The sequence below is a fragment of the Eutrigla gurnardus genome, assembly GCF_963514095.1.
Source record: "Eutrigla gurnardus genome assembly, chromosome: 2".
NCBI classification, from domain to species: Eukaryota; Metazoa; Chordata; class Actinopteri; order Perciformes; family Triglidae; genus Eutrigla; species Eutrigla gurnardus.
The window spans coordinates 12,827,617-12,849,217 of NC_139916.1; the positions used below are offsets into that span (position 1 = coordinate 12,827,617).

At 44.3% G+C, this 21,601-nt stretch overlaps 2 protein-coding genes across 4 annotated transcripts; both read left to right on the forward strand.

The window, feature by feature from the left end:
* Positions 1 to 2,936: 2,936 nt before the first annotated feature.
* Positions 2,937 to 14,762, forward strand: LOC311027536 (monoacylglycerol lipase abhd6-A-like; the record flags this gene model as incomplete). Its single annotated transcript, XM_084031572.1, has 8 exons — positions 2,937 to 3,043; positions 12,657 to 12,816; positions 12,929 to 13,042; positions 13,354 to 13,486; positions 13,570 to 13,727; positions 13,933 to 13,987; positions 14,256 to 14,356; positions 14,486 to 14,762. 8 exons carry the CDS (start codon positions 2,937 to 2,939, stop codon positions 14,663 to 14,665), a joined length of 1,008 nt encoding a protein of 335 aa, XP_083887698.1. The 3' UTR covers positions 14,666 to 14,762.
* Positions 14,763 to 15,740: 978 nt separating this feature from the next.
* Positions 15,741 to 20,850, forward strand: LOC311025225 (ribonuclease P protein subunit p14-like). Of its 3 annotated transcripts, none has more exons than XM_084028049.1 (6): positions 15,741 to 15,872; positions 17,146 to 17,305; positions 17,448 to 17,532; positions 18,264 to 18,340; positions 18,439 to 18,517; positions 19,970 to 20,161. In XM_084028049.1, the coding sequence occupies exons 2-6, from the start codon at positions 17,214 to 17,216 to the stop codon at positions 20,024 to 20,026; spliced, it is 390 nt and encodes a 129-aa protein (XP_083884175.1). In that variant the 5' UTR covers positions 15,741 to 15,872; positions 17,146 to 17,213; the 3' UTR covers positions 20,027 to 20,161. The 3 variants fall into 3 exon arrangements, with proteins under 3 accessions (XP_083884175.1, XP_083884176.1, XP_083884174.1); XM_084028050.1 differs by having other exon boundaries at positions 15,759 to 15,872; positions 17,128 to 17,305; XM_084028048.1 differs by lacking the exons at positions 15,741 to 15,872; positions 17,146 to 17,305; positions 17,448 to 17,532; positions 18,264 to 18,340 and having other exon boundaries at positions 19,970 to 20,850.
* The last annotated feature ends 751 nt before the right edge of the window (positions 20,851 to 21,601 follow it).

The following is a 21,601-nucleotide window of genomic DNA, read 5'->3' on the forward strand; positions in this document are numbered from 1 at the left end:
CTCAACTGCGAGGAACCTGGGTGTAATCCTCGATGACCAACTATCCTGCACCCCCAACATCACTGCTGTGGCCCGATCCTGCAGATTTGCCCTCTACAATATCCGCAGGATTCGGACCTTCCTCACAAAGGATGCAACGCAGCTCTTGGTCCAAGCACTGGTCATCTCCCGCCTTGACTACTGCAACTCTCTCCTGGCCGGACTCCCGGCCTATGCGATTAAACCATTGCAGCGTATCCAGAACGCTGCAGCACACCTTATCTTCAATCAACCCAAATTCTCCCACGTGACCCCCCTCCTCCGTGACCTCCACTGGCTCCCTGTTGCAGCACGCATCCAATTCAAGACGATGACACTGGCCTTCAGGGCCATCAATGGAACGGCACCTGCCTACCTTCAAACACTGGTCAAACCTCATGCCCCGAAGCGAGCACTCCGCTCCTCTACTTCAGCTGGCCGGCTGGTACCACCATCGCTGAAATCAAACAAATGTCGCTCAGCAAAGTCCAGACTCTTCTCTGTTCTGGCGCCTCAGTGGTGGAACGAACTCCCGACCAATATCAGGACAGCAGAGTCATTTGCCATCTTCCGAAAAAGGCTCAAGACTCACCTGTTCAGACTTCACCTCGACTCTACATAGCATGACCCACTAACACCCTCCCTCGACCCCCCCCCCCCCCCCCCCCCGCAAAAAAAAAAAAAAAAAAAAAAAAAAAAAAAAAAAAAAAAACTCGGATCGTAGCACTGTTACTCTTGAAGTACTACTTTACTCAGATGAGGACCTAACACTTGTTCTATTTTTAGCTCTTACTGCACCGGCAATGATACGTCGTGGTTTCTCTGTTTCCTTCTTTTGACAAATGTACTTATTGTAAGTCGCTTTGGACAAAAGCGTCTGCTAAATGACCTAAATGTAAATGTAAATGTAATGTTGATGATGCTCTTTTAAAGTTTGATATAAGGGTTTTACTTTTGTTAAAAAAACAAATAAATGCACAAAAGTGGGGCAAGTCAAATCTCCCTGAAGTTGTCAGACACAGCATCGTGTAGGCGGCCGTCGTCTTTTAGATGTTAATGTTGAATGAAAACATTCCATGATGGCATTTTGCACATTTGTCTTTCATAAAAACTGTATTACTCTTTCTTGTTTCTGTGAACCGGCTGCATATTTAACGATTCAGTAATATAACAACACATGCACATAGAGGAGCTCCAGACTACAGAAATGAATCATGTGCAGGAAAATAAAATAAAAAAGTTGTATTGTTGAATGAAACAGATACACAGCTTTATCAAGAATGCACAGAACAGATAATTTACTCAAGATGTACTATTCCACAGCAGGAAACGGTCTGATGTTTAAATTATAATCATTATTTATGAGCAATAGAAAAGTAACTTGATCATTAAGCAAAAATTGTTTTTAATTGTCATTGATTGTTTTCAAATACTTGGGCTTAGTGTTATTTAAATTTAATTTATTGTTTTCGTTTCATTGTGGAAGGAAATAGCAAAAACCGTAAGAATGTTAGGTGTTATAAAAATAAAATTAACTTGTGCAAAGTAGTCATTTTGAGACAGCGAGTCCCTGAACGCAGCACGGGGGGGGGATGGTAATGGTAATTTGAGGAGGAGGAGGAGTGGACCAGATGAAACACAGTTCACCTTGTCAGATCGAGGAGGACTCGGACAGGTACAGTGTCACTTCTCCACAGGCGTTAAACTTGTTCTAATGATAATTCATGTGTCTAACTACGTTAGTCTCTCAGAATTTTACATATATATATATATATATATATATATATATATATATATATATATAGATATAGATATAGATATCTATAGATATATAGATATATATAGATGCATGAGGATTCACGTGTGTCTCAAACCTGTATTCGTATTTATTGCTCGTTCATAAGGCACATTAAAAAAAATTAATAATGGATTGCAGTATCCATTTTAGAAGGACACATAAATGCACCATAATTTACTTGGTGTTTGATCTATCTAAACCTGCTCGGTTTGACTTTGCTTCCAGCTATTGTGCAAACATCCATCCATCCATCCATCCATTTTCTTCCGCTTATCCGGTACCGGGTCGCGGGGGCAGTTGCCTGAGCAGGGACGCCCAGACTTCCCTCTCCCCGGACACTTCCCCTAGCTCCTCCGGGAGGACCCCAAGGCGTTCCCAGGCCAGCCGGGTGACATAGTCACTCCAGCGTGTCCTGGGTCTTCCTCGGGGTCTCCTCCCGGTGGGGCATGCCTGGAACACCTCCCGAGGGAGGCGTCCAGGGGGCATCCGATGCAGATGCCCGAGCCACCTCAACTGGCTCCTCTCGATGTGGAGGAGCAGCGGCTCTACTCCGAGCTCCCCCCGTGTGACGGAGCTCCTCACCCTATCTCTAAGGGAGCGCCCCGCCACCCTGCGGAGGAAGCTCATTTCGGCCGCTTGTATCCGGGATCTTATTCTTTCGGTCATGACCCAAAGTTCATGACCATAGGTGAGGGTAGGAACGTAGATTGACCGGTAAACCGAGAGCTTCGCCTTTCGGCTTAGCTCTCTCTTTACCACGACGGACCGATACAGCGACCGCATTACTGCAGCCGCTGCACCGATCCGCCTGTCAATCTCGCGTTCCATCCTTCCCTCACTCGTGAACAAGACCCCAAGATACTTAAACTCCTCCACTTGAGGCAGGAACTCCCCCTCAACCTGGAGGGAGTATTGTGCAAACATAGGCTTAAAACTGATAATTCACCTTCTCATCTGACACAGCAAACATTGATTCGTATAGTCCAAGAAAATAATATATGTATAATATATATCTCTCACTAATCATTCAGTGGCAGAAGTGGCTGATGGGATTCTGGGTCAACGTCAACAAACGACGAACGTCTGTCCATGTGTTTTATTTTGAAAGGCGTGTGCAGCGATGGATAAATGGATAATGATATCAGGAGGTGTTCTGGGTCTCCCTGTTGTCGCCTCCATCGCTTCCTTCCAGTTCTGGCCTGGAGTCCTCCTTAAGGCCTTCGACTGGTAAACACACACACACACACACACACACACACACACACACACACACGCACACACACGCACACACACGCACACATACAAATACACAGAGACTGGTTTATTACCATTGAAGCTATACAACGTTTGCCAACACATTGGATTCTGTATGTTTCATTTCTGTATTCATTAGGACGAAAACGATTAAACATTTTTAATCAGATTAATCCCAATTAATCACCATTTGTAAAAAAAAAAAATAACCATGGAAAAAAATCCCATTTTCTCTATTGTTGTGGGAACGGAAAGATAAATGACAGAAGGCAAGCGTACAATGATATTACAAAGACAAATAGGCCTACGATGTATTGACAAAGAGGTGTGACACTCTTCGCGCAAAAAAAATTGGCAAACTTTCCAGTTAAGGCGCGGACTTCTTATCCCCCTCAAGCTGTAACCGTAATAAGTGTTTGTAGCTTGAGCACAAATAATTTGAAGCCTCAACAAATAGGGATGCAGCGATCGACATTCAAAGCCATCATTCTCCCTGACAGCTGTCAGAGGTGTGCGGAGTGTGGAGCAGATCAGACAATTAATAAAATCATTAGCAGGTGTGGAAAGTTTCATAGTGTTGATCTGGTGTTAAACAGTGACAGAGGTCACATCTCCTCCATGCCTTCCTGACATCTCTCCGAGTCCCCTGAGCGACATTACACGTGCACCTGGCAGTAACCATAACACAGCACCTCTATAGAGCAACCATGTCTAACCACTGCAGACACTCAAAAGCAACTCCTGCCGGTGTACACATGTCGAATCATCGAGAAAATGGCAGAAAAGACCAGAGCAAAAATTATTGATGGAACTGTATGAGGAGTACAAACCCATCATAACCAATAAAGGGAATACTGTAGTGATAAATAAAAATCACGAGGCTGCTTGGGCAAGAATTGCCGAGCGATTTAATACGGAAGTACCGTTAAGAGTAACATGTTCTAATATAACACTGACTACGATTTCTCTAACGTGAGGATAGTGTAGAGGTAATGCGCCGGCTTTACATGCGGCCGGCCAGGGTTCAATTCCTCTCTCTCTCTTTTTTTAGATAGGCCTAGTAAATGCATCTACATTGACCAACTCATTTATCTCAACAATTTAATGAATACATTCAATGAACCTATTAATTTCACCTGAAAGGAATTTATGTGGCTGACAATTGCATGCAGCAATGCCTTTGTCATTGGGATCTATAACATGCTATTAATAATAACATCTTTATATCTATCATGTTTTTGCAAGTTATATTTGGGTTCGGGGGAAATTGTATGACATATTTATCATAGTTAAGGTAAAATGTTGGTCTAGTTCTCTGATCTAAAGACAATTATACAGGCAAAAAAAAAGAAAAAAACACATGAGATGTCCTCACCGGGATGTGAACCTGGGATGCCCACATTCAAGGGCAGGTGCATCACCACTCACCCAACTGGAGGCTTTAGATAATGATATGGCCAGCCGGTGTTAAACAAAATAAACGATTTATTCATATTTTTTAATTGCAAGCATGTATTTTTAGACGCTTGATGAAAATATAGTCTGTTTGTACTTCATATATGTAATTTTGGTAATCTTTGGTCTTTCACGTGACGAAATCACGAGGACTAGGCTTGGCGGAACCTTCTGCTGGTACAGTTGTTTCCGACAGACGGACTTCTCTGAAAACCCCGCTAAAGTAAGCCTGATGGTTAGCCTGCCCCAGGGCAGCCACAGGGCAGGCTAGTTTGGTCGGATAAATTCCCATGGTTACTTAGCGGAGAGTGCCTCAAGTCACGTTGATGGAACGCAACTCTCGCTAAAGGTAGCGAGGCTTATCGAAATTAGCCCGGCTTTGCGCTTAGCGAGTTTGATGGAATACCCCTCTGATTAATTGTTGGGAGAGTGGTTGAAAACAAACAAAAACAAACAACAAAAAATAAAATGACAGCTCAGAGGGGTATTCCATCAAACTCGCTAAGCGCAAAGCCGGGCTAATTTCGATAAGCCTCGCTACCTTTAGCGAGAGTTGCGTTCCATCAACGTGACTAAAGGCACTCTCCGCTAAGTAACCATGGGAATTTATCCGACCAAACTAGCTTGCTCCGGGGCAGGCTAACCATCAGGCTTACTTTAGCGGGGGTTTCAGAGAAGTCCGTCTGTTGGAAACAACTGTACCAGCAGAAGGTTCCGCCAAGCCTAGTCCTCGTGATTTCGTCACGTGAAAGACCAAAGATTACCAAAATTACATATATCAAGTACAAACAGACTATATTTTCATCAAGCGTCTAAGAATACATGCTTGCAATTAAAAAAAATATGAATAAATCGTTTATTTCCTGAACACCGACTGGCCATATTATCTAAATACATATGTCTTTCACATGTTGTTCATCCCCCACTTGGGTGAGTGGTGATGCACCTGCCCCCAGATGCGGGCAACCCGGGTTCACATCCCGGCGAGGATGTCTTATGTGGGGTTTTTTTGCTTTAAATATGATAAATATGTCATACAATTTCCACAGAACCCAAATATAACTTGCAAAAACATGATAGGCATAAAGATGTTATTATTAATAGCATGTTATAGATCCCAATGACAAAGGCATTGCTGCATGCAATTTTCAGCCACATGAATTCCTTTCAGGTGAGTTCATTAATAAGTTCATGGAATTGTTGAGATAAATGTGTTGGTCAATGTAGATGCATTTACTAGGCCTATCTAAAAAAAAGAGAGAAAGATGGAGAGAGAGGGAGAGGGAGAGAGAGAGAGAGAGAGAGAGAGAGAGAGAGAGAGAGAGAGAGAGAGAGATTTGATTTTTCAAATCATCTTTATTTTCGCTGTGTGAGTCATATCAGTTCACATCAGTGCAATGACATACATAAGAAATACAAGCAAAAATAAAATCTGAGCTAATAGATCAAACCAGCTGATCTGAGAACAAAAGTTCATTCTCCTGAACGGAGCACAGTACACCACCATGAGTCCATGTCATTTTAAAACGCTCTAGATCCTGCATTTCCCTGTAATAATTAAAGTCAATCAGGATCCTCACTTTTATCATTCTGCTTAGCAGCAGAACAATGTCAGAGTCCACATTGTCCTCCACCTTCCTCTTCCTACTTACATATACCGCCATCTTTGATTGACCTAGAATAAAGTTCATCATCTGGCATTTGTCCTTTTGAGTCTTCTTGTAGCGTAAGCCAAGAATGAAGGTTCTAAGAGAAAAAAATTCTCCTGTCTTTCTGAACAAACAACCCAACATTGAGAAGAGAGGAATAAGACGAGGACACTCTGCAAAACAGTGAAAGACAGTTTCTACTGCCACACAAAAAGGACAAATGTTTGGGACAGCAGAGTTCAGGATGGATATAAAAGCATTGACAGCTAGAATCCCGTGCAGGAGTCTCCACTGGAGGTCCGCCACCCTCTTGGAGAGTGGAGGTTTGTAGAGACTCCTCCATTCGGGACGGACCTCCTTGCCCAAGACCAGATGAGCTCTCCACGGTAGCTTCGGCTGGTGCTGCAACTTCTGTCTGTTCAGACACCTCACCATCAGAGCAGACAGTGCTTTGCCCTTGTCCTCCTTCAGGCTCACCTCACAATGTTGGTCCGAACTGGGGCAAATGATGAGGGAGGGGAACGGATCAACAGAACAAGAGGCAGCTTGACCACGACTGTACTCTCCCAATAGGTGCCGCTCCTGTCCCGTCAGACAAGTTCTCCAGTGGCTCAGCAGTCGGCCGACGATCCTCTGCGATCTCCATCCCAGTCCAGCTGCCAAACCTGCTGTCTCGTGTAGATCTGGCCCAGTGTACTCCAACATGGCCCCAAGAGTTGAAATCCCTGCTGTTCTAAAAGCCTCTGTGACTGTTGCTCCAACCCAGGCGGGGGGGCTCAGGATGCTTCCATGACCCAGTGGTTCCTGCAGCAGCCAAAAAACAGATTCATGCCGAACCCTCTGCCTCCACAACAGCTTCCACACACTAAAAAGTCCACGATAAAACACAGGGAGGGAGGTAAAAATCACAGTCTTAAAATCCATTAAAAAAACAGACTCCTGTAATCCAAAACCTCCAACGCTCTGCAGGATCAGCTTAGCCAGCGGTCTCCACACCAGGTCTTGTGGTCCGTACAGCAGCCTCTGAATAAACTGCAGCCGGAAGGCCGCACATCTGCTGGCTAGGTGCACCAGCCCTTGTCCTCCCTCTTCCTTGGGGAGAAACAGCACCGCCTGTGGAAGCCAGTGAAGTTTGTCCCAAAAGAAATCCACTAAAATAGCTTGAATCCGTGAGAGCAGACTAGAGGGGGGGTCCACAACCGCTAGCCTGTGCCAAAGAGAGGAAGACACTAGGTTGTTAATAATAAGAGTCCTACCTCTAAAGGACATACAGGGCAACAACCACCTCCACCTCTTCAGTCTGCCCTCAATGGACTCCAAAACTCCCTCCCAGTTTTTCTTTAGGCACAGTTCATCCCCTAAAAAAACCCCAAGGTACTTTAAACCCCCTGCCTTCCAAACCAACCCCCCTGGTAAAACCAGTTTGTTGAGCAAATCCTTCTTCGTTGCAAAGGCTTCACTCTTGTTCCAGTTGACCTTGGATGATGACAGTTTATTAAAAAGTTCCACACTTCCTTCTAAAACCTTTATGTCCGCCTGTGTATTTAAAACCACAATGACATCATCAGCATAGGCGGAAAGTTTCACAGCTGCCGGACATCCAGGAAAACACACACCGGACAGTTCCTTTCTTAGCTTGTGCAGCAGGGGCTCAATGGCTATAGAGTACAGCATGCCTGACAGTGAGCATCCCTGTCGCACTCCTCTTTGAACAGCAAAAGGCGCAGCCAGACCACCATTAATTTTCAGTATACTCGCAACGTCACTGTACAAAACCCGGATCCTAGCAATAAAACCTGGGCTGAACCCAAACGCAGCAAGTGTCTTCCACAGGTATTGGTGTTCAACCCGGTCGAAAGCTTTTTCCTGATCTATGGAAATAAGACCAGTCCCAATGCCCAAAGAGTCAGAGACGTCCAAAACATGCCGAATTAAAACGATGTTATCGCTAATTAACCTGCCGGGCACACAGTAGGTCTGGTCAACATGAACTATTTCTGCCATCACATCTCTGAGTCTCAACGCCAGAGCCTTCGACAGGACCTTGTAGTCCCCGCAGAGCAAAGAGACTGGCCTCCAGTTCTTTAGGTCCTGGAGGTCTCCTTTCTTTGGGAGCAGAGTTATCACAGCCCTCCTACAGCTCTGAGGTAAAAGTTCACTCCTGAAACTTTCCTGGAACACCTCCAACATGTCCTCACCCACCACCGGCCAGAAAGTTTTAAAAAAGTCAACCGGGATCCCATCGATGCCTGGAGCCTTGCCATTAGCCAGGCTCATGAGGGCCACATGAAGTTCATCCAGAGTTAGGTCAGCTGACAATAAAGAACCAGATGATTCCCCAACTTGAGGCAAATCGGACAGAAAGGTTGCTTCCAGCTCTCGGTCCTCCACTAACTCAGACTTAAAAAGGTCTCTATAAAAACGTGTGGCGTGCCTTCGGATCTCAGTAACTTCGGTAAGTGAAGACCCATTGTCCAAACGCAGGCAGTGGATAACCTTCCTCTGGCCATTCTTGCTTTCCAGGTCGAAAAAGAACTTGGAAGGGGCGTCCATCATGGAGGCGTTCATAAAGCGTGACCGAACCAAAGCTCCCTGTGCTGTGGTGCCCAACAGGTTGGCTATAGCAGCCTTTTTACTTTTAAGGGCTTCAATATGCCTTTGTTCTCCTGTACAGCCCAGTAAGTGCTGTACCTCAGTCTCTAGGTCCTGAAGGGACCTGGTGATTTGCTTGGTGACGTTGCGATTATACTGTTGACAAAATTGTTTTATGACAGTTTTTCCGAAGTCCCACCACCTCTGCACTGACGTGAACGTGAACTTCTTCTGCCTATGTGAAAGCCATAAAAACCTAAAAGCCTCTCTAAAAGAACGGTCTTCTAAAAGAGCTGTGTTAAGGTGCCAGTAGGCACTAGATGTCTTTACATTCTGGATAAAAAGACTGCATTGAACCAAGGAGTGATCCGACACACCCACCGGGACAATACGGCAGCTTTTAAAAACACTAAAATGATGTTTAAAACAATAAATGTGATCTAGTCTGGCCAGAGACACTGTGTTGTCTCTGCAGTGAGACCATGTATACTGTCTATTCCTGCCATTAAAACCCCTCCACACGTCTTTCAAATCATGTGTCTCAATGAGACGCTTGAGCCGAGCAGATGAGGCAGGATGGGGCTCCATGTGATTCCTGTCTAGCGCCGTATCCGCAGTGCAGTTAAAATCACCCCCCAGGAATAAATATTCATCAGATATACCACTTATAATGTCACATAACTCATTTAACAAAGTCATTCTGTTCATTGTTACCACTGGAGCATATACACAAAGGAAGGCCATTTTAACCTTTTCATAATGTGCTTTAACCATGAGAGCATGTCCAGCCATGATGTGGTGCAGCTCCACATTCTCAGGACTGAAAGCTCTGGAGAAAAGTATTGCCACCCCAGCACTGTTGGACTGTTTGTGACTGAGGAAAACCTGCCCTGGCCATTCCTTCCTCCAGTCCCCCTCATTTTTATCGTCACTGTGAGTCTCCTGGACAAACAACACATCCAGCTTCTTCAGTTCACACAGTTTAAACAGAGAAGCTCTCTTTGCTTCATTGCGTGCCCCATTAATATTAATGGTCCCAATATTAATGTTCGCCATGACACAAAAACAGACAGCAAATACAGTGACAGAGAGTAAAATGTACATCTTCATGAAGTTTATCATCATTTCCAACCAAAATTACTTTTGCCTTTGTCACCAGCTTCTTGAGTCTGAAAATCTCCAGATTGCTGAAAACATCATCTTTTCTAAGTTGATTCACAGATCTGATGAAACCAATTAGATCAGGGAAGAATTGCTCTATCTGCACTGCTCTATGACCTTTAGTCTCTGCTAAAAACCTCCTGATCTTCTCCACCGAATAGGGAGTGACTCTTTCCTCCTGAGAAACAGTCAGATCAGCCTCCTCTTCCTCATCAGAGAAGCTCAGCAGAGTCTTCCTGGCTTTACCTCCACCCTGCCCTTTATCATCTGATTTCTTTCTTTTGCTTACGTTTAAGCTGAGACACTGTTCATCAAACACGTCTTCCATTGACACATCATTCACCAATTTATCTTCGCTGCTGCCCTCTGTGTTTTCTGCTTCCCCCCCGTCCATTTTTTTCACTGAACTGATACCATGTCCATTTACTACCGTATCCGAAACCGAGGCACCTAGGTCCTCCTCCGGCAGCTCCGCGCCCGCGGCAGCGGCGTCCTCCGCCGGCCGCTCCGCGCCCGAGGCACCGGCGGCCCCCGCCGGCCGCCCCGCGCCCGAGGCACCGGCGACCTCCGCCGGCCGCCCCGCGCCCGAGGCACCGGCGACCTCCTCCGGCCGCCCCGCGCCCGAGGCAACGGCGACCTCCGCCGGCCGCCCCGCGCCCGAGGCACCGGCGCCCTCCGCCGGTCGCTCCGCGCCCGCAGCTCCGGTGCCCCCCGCCTGCGGCCCCGCGCCCGAGACGCCGGCGTCCCCCGCCGGCCGCTCTGCGCACGAGGCACCGGCGTTCTCCCTCCTGGCCTCGGGACAAGCCCGGATCAGATGCCCCTCGGCCCCACAACCAAAACACTTCATGGTATCAGAAGAGACAAACACAACGTAATTGAAACCATCGATCTTGAAATTGAGGGTCAGGTTGATGTGACTATCAGCGTCTTTGGGGACCATATAAACTTGTCGTCTGTGACAGACCACATGCTTCAACTTGGGAGACTTGCATCCCAACAGCACCATTTTTATGGGGGACACTATTTGTCCATACCTGGACAGAGCTTTACACAAATCATCATTTTTAATGAATGGTGGGGCGTTTGAAATGGTGATCTTTTTTGACGCGTTCACAAGCGGAAACACCGGAGTGAACGTGTCTCTGAGGACGATGCCAGCCTCGACCACCTGCTCCACTTTACGCACTTCATCTAAAAAAATCACCACAGCACTGTTCATACGCGACGCTGACTTAACGCTGTCAAATCCCACTACTTCTCCTAGGGCATAGCCGACCTCCTCCACTGAAACGCCGGCCTGCGGTAAAACCTTCACCGCGTGTCGGCGAGTGAGCTTCTCCAGCTCTTCCTGCCTGCCCACAACGGGCATAATGCCCGACTACCCCCCCACCACCACCACCACCACCACCCCGAAAAAAAAACACTGAACAAGCCACAAACTAACTAACAAAAACAAAACACTAAATCGATCACATACAAGTATCGAGAAAAGTTAGAAATCACAGTCACTCACTCACCGCGCTCACACCGCGCTCACACCACGCTCACGCATGCGCAGAGAGAGAGAGAGAGAGAGAGAGAGTGGGACATTTTCCTTACTTAACTTAAGTAAACTTAATTAGCGAGTTTGGTGGAATACCCCTCAGCTGAACACCTCCGCTCCGTGTATATCAACACCAAGCCATACAAAGGAGCGCGATCCCGCTCAGCGGTGGCTGCTCAGCTGAACACGTCAACTGAACACAAACGAGGAAGAGGAAAAGGAACAGCAGTCAGGCCATGCACCGCCGTCCCTCATGCACCATAGGACTGTCACAGGGTGCCCATACTGACACTCGTCGGCTCGTTTCCCCCCTGCAACTGTTTCAGTGACAACAAACATACAATATGGTCAGCGTTATGCACACACTCACACAACATGCCGAGTGAACAGTGGACACTCTTTAACCATAGAGATAACATACCTCCTGGAACAGCTCCTAACAGCGTCGGCAGTGCCCTCACAATCCTCCTCACCAGCCTGCAGCAAATTAGCTGGTGAGGACTCCAAACAGTCAGCTGCCTATCTGCCTGATTAGGGCCACCTTAAATATGTCTGTCCTAATTTATAACCCCGCCTTCCTCTGGCGGCTACACATATTTTCAAAACCTTTTGGACCATGACCTCAGCTAGGTCTAACAAGTACGCACACCAAATTCCGTCCAAATCGGATCGAGGGTGTTGGAGTAATGCAACATCCGTTTTTTCATCAAATCCAAGATGGCGGAAAATTTTGGTAGGGGGACTTTGGTACTGAGGATTTTTTGTAGAGGACACTTGTCTGCACATGAGTGCAAAGATTCATGTCGATCGGAGTTGCGTTGGGGCTGGCGAATTGCCATGGTAGGTGGCGCTAGCGAGCGACTTTTTCGTGGCAGAATGCAAAACCACCAAATTCTCAAATTTTTCACCAGGCCTCATGTGCACACCAAATTTGGTTTGTTTTTTTTAAACTAAATTCTTGCACGTCAAACCCGTGTAAGAATAACAAACCGTACAATAACAATAGGGCTTCGCAGCCCGACGAATTGTCGGTGCTCGGGCCCTAATAATGCAACAAGGCGTCGATGCTAGCGGGACTTTCAACGTTTTCACTTCTGAGGTTGTAGTCCATGAAACATCACACGGTAGCGGACGTATTGAGATGACGACACATTAAAGTCGGTGACGCTGCTGTAATGCTCCTCAGGTTCTCGCGTCGCAGGCTAGGGCTGGTGGTCCGCTACGCTCACAGCGGAAGTTACCGCTTCTGCTATTGCAGCCGAGGGACGCCAGGGGGCGGCACGCCGTCGCTTCTGCTTCTGCACGGCTTCTCCGGCAACAAGGACATGTGGCTGCCTGTCGTCAAGGTAACGCACACATGCAGGGGATGGACACAGTTTATTCACAAATGTAAAAAGAAGAATATGGTTTTTCGTCTTGTCGCTCTAATGTCTTGGGTGTGTTTGTTTTCTTCTCCAGTATCTCCCCAGAAACCAGCATGTGGTGTGTGTGGACATGCCGGGACACGAGGGGACGAGTCGGACCGGCGCCGAGGACTACAGCATTCAGGGCCAGGTCGGCCGGATCCACGAGGTGTGTTTGTGAGTGTGTGTGTTAGTGTGTGTGTGTGTGTGTGTGTGTGTGTGTGTGTGTGTGTGTTAAACAAAACACTACACTATAGGTTGTGTGTTCAGCTTCCTCAGTTTTCGTAATCACAGTGAGGTTGCACTATATGCATATCTGGTGACCGTTGTTTAGAAGCACTGAGTGGAAGGACGACACCTCTCTCTCTCTCTCTCTCTCTCTCTCTCTCTCTCTCTCTCTCTCTCTCTCTCTCTCTCTCTCTCTCTCTCTCTCTCTCTCTCTCTCTCTCGCTATCCCTCTCTGTCTCTCTCTCCTTGCAGTTTGTGGAGAGCATTGGTCTGGACAGAAGACGCTTCCACCTGGTCGGGGGATCGATGGGCGGGAACGTGGCCGGAGTTTACGCTGCCCGTTACCCAGCTCACGTGTCCAGCGTCACCTTGATCTGTCCGGCAGGTAAACTCAGCTCCCCTTTATGGTGTTTCGGCGTTTCCTGTGTGATGAAGCAGAAATAACTGAGCCGCCGGTCTGTCCTCCAGGTCTGGATTATCCCAAGGATTCTAAGTTCAACAGTAACCTGAGGGAGATGGAGAAGACCCAGCTGGACGGCCCGAACCCTCTGATCCCCTCCACCCCTCTGCAGCTGGAGGAAATGTTGAAACTCTCCTGCCACACCCCCCCCAACCTCCCCCGACAGGTAAAGAGCGGCGCTCCTGCTTTAAGATCTAGATATGGTCATTTTTAAAGGGACATTTCAGCACCGAATCTATATTGCTATTCGTCAGTCACGGTTTCCATAGAGATGTCTGTCTGTCAAATATTTTGCATTTAATACAAAAAGAAAGGAAATACAATACAATTGTCAAAATAATAATAAATAAAGTGTGTCTGTGTGTGGGCAGATCCTGCGGGGTATTCTTGACAACAGGATCCCCAACAATGTTTTCTACAAAGAAGGTCAGTCTGCTCATTTTCATCACCAACACTTCCTCCTCCAAGTGTTGTATGTATGTATTGACTAGTAAATGAAAATAGTTTTTGCATTTTAAAACATTTGTGTTGATGCTGGCCACATTAGAAAAAAACATTTTGTGCAATTTAATTTTCCAGGATTGTTTATTTTTTCTCTCTTTTTGTATGTCTCTAATAACTCTGTGTGTGTGTGTGTGTGTGTGTGTGTGTGTGTGTGTGTGTGTGTGTGTGTGTGTGTGTGTGTGTGTTTCAGTGTTTAAGGAGATCAGCGGGGAAGAGTCTCGTTACTCGCTGCAGGAAAACTTGCATCTGATCACATCCCCCGTTCAGGTTATCTGGGGGAAGGAGGACCAGGTATTAAAGAGATCTACATTTTAAAACAAATATCTGTACTTTCTACTGCTCACATTTTCAAAACAGGCTTATTACTTTAGTTTTAATGCATTTGAGGGGAAGTACCGACAAACCTGTCTTCCTTCTTAGGTGTTGGACGTCTCGGGGGCGGCTGTGTTGCAAGCAGCTCTTCCAAACTGCCAGGTGGCGCTGTTGGACAATTGTGGTCACGCCCTGCCGGACGAGCATCCCAGGAAAGCCGCCAAGCTCATCGTGGACTTCGTGTCGGCGCAGGAAAACAGCAGTGAAAACACTAAGAAATGTTCCTGAAGAAAAACCGAATGACCGCATGGTGAATGTTAGGTGTGACAAAAGTAAAATAAACTTGTTCAAAATAAACATCTTGACACAGTGAACTTTTCATCTGTCATTTTATTTTGGTAGAAAATGAAGTGTCTCAAAAAAAAAAAAAAAAAAAAAACACACACACAAAATGGCAAACTACCAGACAGCTTTAAGTCTGACTCTTGTCGTTTCAAATTGAAAACTACATGACAGAACAAACTGGGTCTACTTTCTAATTTCAGAAAAATGTAGCGGACCGTTGGCGTCAACAAATTCAGATTCATGATGGGTGCTTAAAATGTATTATTGCTGTTGCACCATGAAAACTACGGAAAAGAAATAGGCTACAGAAAGAAAGGAAGAGATTAGACAAAACACAAACATTTCACTCACAACTTCCACCCACTTTTAATATAAAAATAAAAGATAGGCCTACATTCATTGAAAAACATTCCATTATTAACTCCAGAATAAAATAAAAGCCCAAATACGAGTTACACATACCTCGTTCCACTAAACCAAGGGAGCTAATAGTTTTTAAGGTGCCTTCTGGAGAACCATATTCCCCTAATGACAATAAAACAAACTTAGAACAGACTTAGAACAGATCGCAGCAACCTAAACAACATAAAGATGGAAGTGATTACATTAAATAAGGGCCTCGGCAGCACAGACCCAGCCAACCCAGCGGGACCAAAGGAGATGGTGATGGGAATGCGCACAGGTGACCTTATAGGACTCATATTCTCCTCCCTTTTATAACCTGCCACCCTTGCCAAGACTGGCCACTAGATGGCAGTACAAAGCCATCCACTGGCTCAAACAGACAGCACAAAAAGAGGACGAGGTGACAACTCAAAACAATCTACTGTTCTTTACAGAATATAATTGCTGTTCTACAGAATCTTTTTTTTTTTTGTGTCGTATAAACTTTTTTTTTCTCAATGTATTTAACTTTTATCAATCTATCTTTTTGTACTTATTTCTGTACTTGTACCTTTATTTTATCTTACCTTCGTTCGTGATTCCTGGATGTTGTGCCAGAGTGATACATCGCATCATTTTACACCTCTGACATAGCTGGGGGTGATGACTGACTGCGCATGCGCTGATGCTGGTTCGCGTGTGCACGGTTGCTAAGTGTTTGTTGTTTTTCACAACGCGGCTCTAACTATAAATCCTGACGTAGTTGGTGAGTTCAGTGCTCCAAAATTCATTTTAAAAGAATAATATTTTAACGATAACAAATGACGGTTAATTTAGTGTTAGCTGTGTTCAGCTGTCAGTGTAGCAGCTACGAGCTAGCCCAGCTTCAGTTAGCTAGTTCGCCTCAGTTAGCTAGCTACTGTCTGACCTTCTGTTAGTTTCAGGATGTGTTGGTCATCGTGTGTTTGATAATAAGTTAGTCCCTCATATGTGCCGAGTCTGTAAATTACAAGATTCATTTGTTGATGTGGTACTCACAACAAGTTGCAAGGTGCGGCCTTGTTAGCAGGGTATCTTGTTAGCTAAGTTATTGGTCTGTCATAAACATAATTGCATTAAGATTTTATTGCATAAAATGTTTATTGTGTTGTTAACGAAAGTCATCACATCCTGAAACAGTTTGCATTGACAGCAAGTTTGTATTCATCGAATTATTATCTACATGTTGTATTTGATGCTGTCCACCTCGTGTGTCCCCTCTGTTAAAATATAGAAATACCCAAGACTTCACTTCTAAACAGTTGTGGAACATACAAACAATACTTAAGTTTAAAAAAAAAACAGTATGAAAGATACATGTTAAGTAAAGTAAAAAAAAAAAGAGAGAGACAGAGAGAAAAAGTTATTGCTTGAGTTTGAAAAAAAAATCTAATGCTAAAGAATTCACTAAAAACATAAAATAAAAGTATGACAGAGGATATGGATTGTAGAGAAGGGGTGGGATTAAATAAGTGTACTTCTCCCACTCCTTTTCAGACATGTAGAAAAAAAATGTCTATGCTTTCTAGTGCGTGTAATATTGTATTTTTGTACTTTCTGTATTCATTATGACATGTTTGAAATAAAAATCAAAAGAAAAGAATAGAATAGACAGAATGTAGTTACATTGCAGAGCCAGAGATTAGTGCAAAAATAACATAACTATTATTCAACAACGATGAACTGATTTAGGGTTATGATGCCCCATTATGGATTAGGCTACCAGCAGTGAAGAAACTAATATTAGCTCCAGCATCACCAGCTGGATTAGTGATTTTTGCAAACTGATGTTTTTCCTAAACAGCCTGTCAGCGTAGTTTTGTTACTAAATTACTCAAACAGCAAGAAATAGTGCATTTGTAGGGGACTATTTTCAGCAGAGGGTTAATCCACATTTGGTGTTCTAGTTCTTTGGAGCAGGTCGGTCTATGTAGGATTGAGTCAAACTCAAGAATATTGACTGTTGTCTGTTTAACCTTCAGTGGTTTGTGTTTTTTAAGCCTGAAGTCAGCTGATCGACCTGCTGCTCGTCACCCGTTGGAGTCCGAGTCACTGATGCTTTAATAGAATGAGACGTGCCGATAAGAAGAACGACTCAGCAGTTTACCAACGGGTCGTGTTGAAGAACGCCTCACCGTACCACTATATGAAGGTCTGCCTGTAAGTCACTGACTCTTTATTAATTATGTTTTTTTTTTTAATTATCTCTCATATTTATTTGTAGTTCTTATGTCTAAAAAAAACCCCAATATCTATGAATTGATAATATTTGCACATTCATGATATTTCTGTGTGCGTCTAGCGTGCTGGATGACGAGTCTACCAGACTGAGTGCAGTTGAACTGAAGCAGTTCATCGTCACGGGTCTGAACACTCTGTATGGAGAGGTGAGACCACCAACATGGCTGGGTGTCGACGGTTTAGATAACCTCAGTGGATCTGTATTGGATTGTCTCATGATTTTAACTTGAACAACCAAATTAATCGAAAAACACTCCTTCCTTGCTTTGTTCCAGCTCCGAGGGTTTTCTATTTCAGATTTTTCTTGTCTCATGTAATCGTAAACTAACCAACAAAAAACTTGACTTCATGCTTCAGGAAATTAGAATTTTCACCATTTAACAACATTTTATAGACAAAACATGATTTAAAAAAAAAAAATTTGTGGGTTTGAAGAGGTTATATTTTTTTTGTCTGTAGAATATCTCCAAAACTACATGAACTGATATGAATTTGTACTGCGAGTTTCAGATCTTTTATTAAAAATAGTCAAAAGTACTGCATTCAAAGTCTTACTTTAGCATCAGAATATACTTAAGTATTCATTATGCAGAATGACCCATTTCATAATTTTATATATATATATATAATATCATTTTATTATAATTATTGATGCATTTATGTGTTCATCACTTCAATGTTGCAGCAGCTGGTAACGGTGGAGTTTTAATTACTGTATATACTGCTGGGTAGCTTTGTAAAGTTACCAGTGACACATGTTGCCAAATGAATGTAGTGCATTTAAAAGTGCAATATTGGCTTCCAAAATGTAATAGAAGCGTAAAGTAGGAGGAAATGGAAATTGCCTCAAGATTGTACTTGTGTATATGTGTTCCAGGTGGGAGCAGCACTAACCTTTGACCTGTTGAAGTACGATGAGGACGCCCTCACCGCTCTTCTGCGTGTTTATAGCAGGCAAGTTCAGCAGCAGCAGGATGGGAAGAGATTTTCACTCCTCCATGTATTTTTTTATTTTATTTTGTTCATATGTTATATGTTGTTTGTGTTTCCAGGGGTTTGGTGAAGCTGTGGAGCTCCCTGACTCTACTGGGTTCCTACCAGAACCAGGCCTGTGCCTTCAGAGTCCTGCAGGTCAGCAGAATTACCATCTCTATGTGTCTGTGTCAGCTGCTGGGCTGGGCGACTAGTATATTGGCACTGCCCTCACAATTCGATTACGATTCACGAGGCAACGATTCGGTTCAATTAGATTCTGCGATGCATCAAAATTCTACTGCACACAACAAGGCACATTTTTCATCAGTCATGAGGCAATACAAGCAGTCAGATATTGAACAACATATTTTATTGACTGCTATGTGTGTATTATCACTCTCCTGTATCTTTGACATAAATGTCATAAAATAAAATTGAATGGTACAGGGTATTGGATATGGCATTTTCAAACCTGAAAAAGAAAACATAAATCACTGCTTTCAGTGCTTTGAATGAGAAATGTTTCTCTTCTCTCTGCTTTAGAACCATTTGAAATAAATGGAGCAATAACAGCCAACTTTTTCCAGCAGTGACCATAAGTGTTTGATCTTAGTGTGGTAGGTTTGACACACTGCGTAAGTCTTGTCTAGTTTCCCATTAACTTCGGAGAATCAGAAATGTGTCCAGATGTCCGCTTTCTAAGCATTGGGTGTGTTTTTAAAGTTGCAGTCAGCAACATTTGTTTGATCATATTAACTGAAGCCGACACTATGCTCCGATAGAACAACATAAATCATCCGGTTTTAGAAAAAAAAAGAAGCGCCTCTACGTGCACCTACAGCTTGTTGTGTGTTTTCCAAAAATCCACTGCGCCCATATCATCCTGTCCCCTCAGTGCAGTTCACAGTTTGTGCACACGCCACAGATCCCACCTCCCCCCTCACACATGTTACTCACAAGCTCAAGCTAGGCATATGCTAAATGACGTTAGCAGTTGCTATCTATGAGTAAGTTAGCCACCCTACCTCTGTGTAGCGTGTACTCCATGCCGTTTATCGATGAGCGACGATACGGCGTGTTCACAGAATCTCACAGAATCTGGTTCACAGGACAACACTCGCGGCCAGAAAATAAACAGTGACATAATTGATTATGGCACGTTGCCGCATCGATGCTGAATCGTGCATGCCCTGCATTGCGATGCATCGCTGAATCGATTATTGTTGACACCACTAGCGACTTGTCAGTTAAGGAATATTTCATTAAACTGCAACTGCACTCAGCACTCTGGTGAAGAGCTGTTGAACTGGGTCGTGTTTGTAGAGTCGATGCAAACTAATTTTTCTTTCCTTTTACTTTTTAACCCAGCTTTTGAAATATGGTTACAAAAAACTCTTTTTTGTTTTTGTGAAAAGATCTTGCTCCGTCACGTAATAACAATTGATCACATAAAGGAGGGACATTGGGACCACTGTACTGTACAGTTTCGCTTTGAGCGTCTTGGGTGGATCTGGGAGCATTTATCTGATTCCTGTTTGACCACTGAAGTTAAACTAAAACTCCCTGTGAGACAATAAAGACTGTCCTTCCTTTCCTTTCCCTTTTCAGGTGTCTCCTTTCCTGCTCGCGCTGACAGGAAACAGTCGAGAGCTGCAGCTTGTCTGAAGGAGGCGGAGACACGTTTTCTTCAGGATGAGTTTTCTGTGGAGTGGCGTTCTTTACAAACCACGGCTGTGTCTCTCCCCCTGCTCCCGCCGCTTTCTCCACGTCGGCCAGCGAGCCTCCCTCATTAAAGCGTTTTCCTCTCGCGACGTCGAGCTGTTCGCTGAGCTGACGGGCGACAACAACCCCCTCCACCTGGACCCGGTCTACGCCAGCACCACCTCCTTCGAGGCGCCCATCGTCCACGGCGTCCTCATCAACGGCCTGATCTCGGCTGTGCTCGGCACCAGGATGCCCGGCCGCGGCTGCGTCTTCTTGTATCAGGAAATCCGCTTCCCAGCGCCGCTTTACATTGGCGAGGAGGTGCTGGCCGAAGCCGAGGTCCGCAAGATCAAGATGTCGTTCGCTTTCATTGCTGTGACATGCTCCGTCATGGACAAGGTGGTGATGGAGGGGGAGGTGATGGTGATGATGCCCGAGGAGCAGCAGAAGAAGAAGGAGTGAGAGGAGGAGGAGATCAGAGGCCACAGCAGCGTGATGTGACAGTTGCAGTGATTTAAAAATAGCTTCTGCAGCTCGGCACACCCAAGAATATTCGGTCGCAGACGTTTTTCCACTGGATGGAATTAAATCCATTATGGATTAATTTTTTTTTGTGTGTGTAAATCATTTACCTGAATGCTGGAAATACATCTGGAAAGAAACGGCTACCAGAGTCACTCATTTGATTTATCGTTTGGATTAATTAATTTGTCATCTGTCATCTGATCTGTATTTAGTTTAATGTGCAAAATATTGTGTGTTGAATAAAAAAAATATTTATTTTATTTGAAGGGCTGTTAATCGGTATGTGAATCAGTCCCAGGTACACAATCTGCCCTGGGGAAACTTGCAGCATAATATCTACACAAGAATCTGAACAATCCTGTCCCAGAACTTTTTATTTTTATACATGACCCGAAAATATGCAAGTGATTGGTATTCAGCTGCTTACACTGTCCCCAGCATTGCTCTATGCAACTAATCGATTAATTGCTTGTTCAAGTTGAAAACGCAAGATTTTTTTGTCTCATGTCACATCACCATGGGCCTCAGGAAATTATTATTTTCACCATTTACTAGCATTTTATAGACAAGATGATTTATTTCATAATACATATATTGTGTTTGAAGAGGTTATGTTTTATTTGACTGTAGAATATCTCCAAAACTACCTGAAATGTAAAGTTCAGTTTTGATGTGCATTTGTACTGTGTTGGAAGCAGTTTCAGATATTTTACAAAAAATAGTAATAAACAAGTACTGCATTCAAAGTCTTTCTTTAGTAAGAATACAAATATAGTAGCATCAATAATATACTTAAAATGTAAAAGTATTCACTCATTGTTTTTTATTTGAGCCTGGAGGTCTGACGAATTAACTTTTGTTTTCAAAGTTCAAAACTATGGCTGACACCTTTAAAAGCAGATTTTTTAAATTCTCAAACTGGTTTGTTTTCTTGACTTTGTCCGTTTGGCAATAGTTATTGGTAACTTGTCTATTTCATCATTTGACGTTTGCGGTTCCTCCTCCGGAGCA

What these genes read in the sequence shown, in the direction of transcription:
- LOC311025225 (XM_084028048.1), top strand. Translation starts at nt 20,054, where the DNA reads ATGAGTTTTCTGTGGAGTGGCGTTCTTTACAAACCACGGCTGTGTCTC.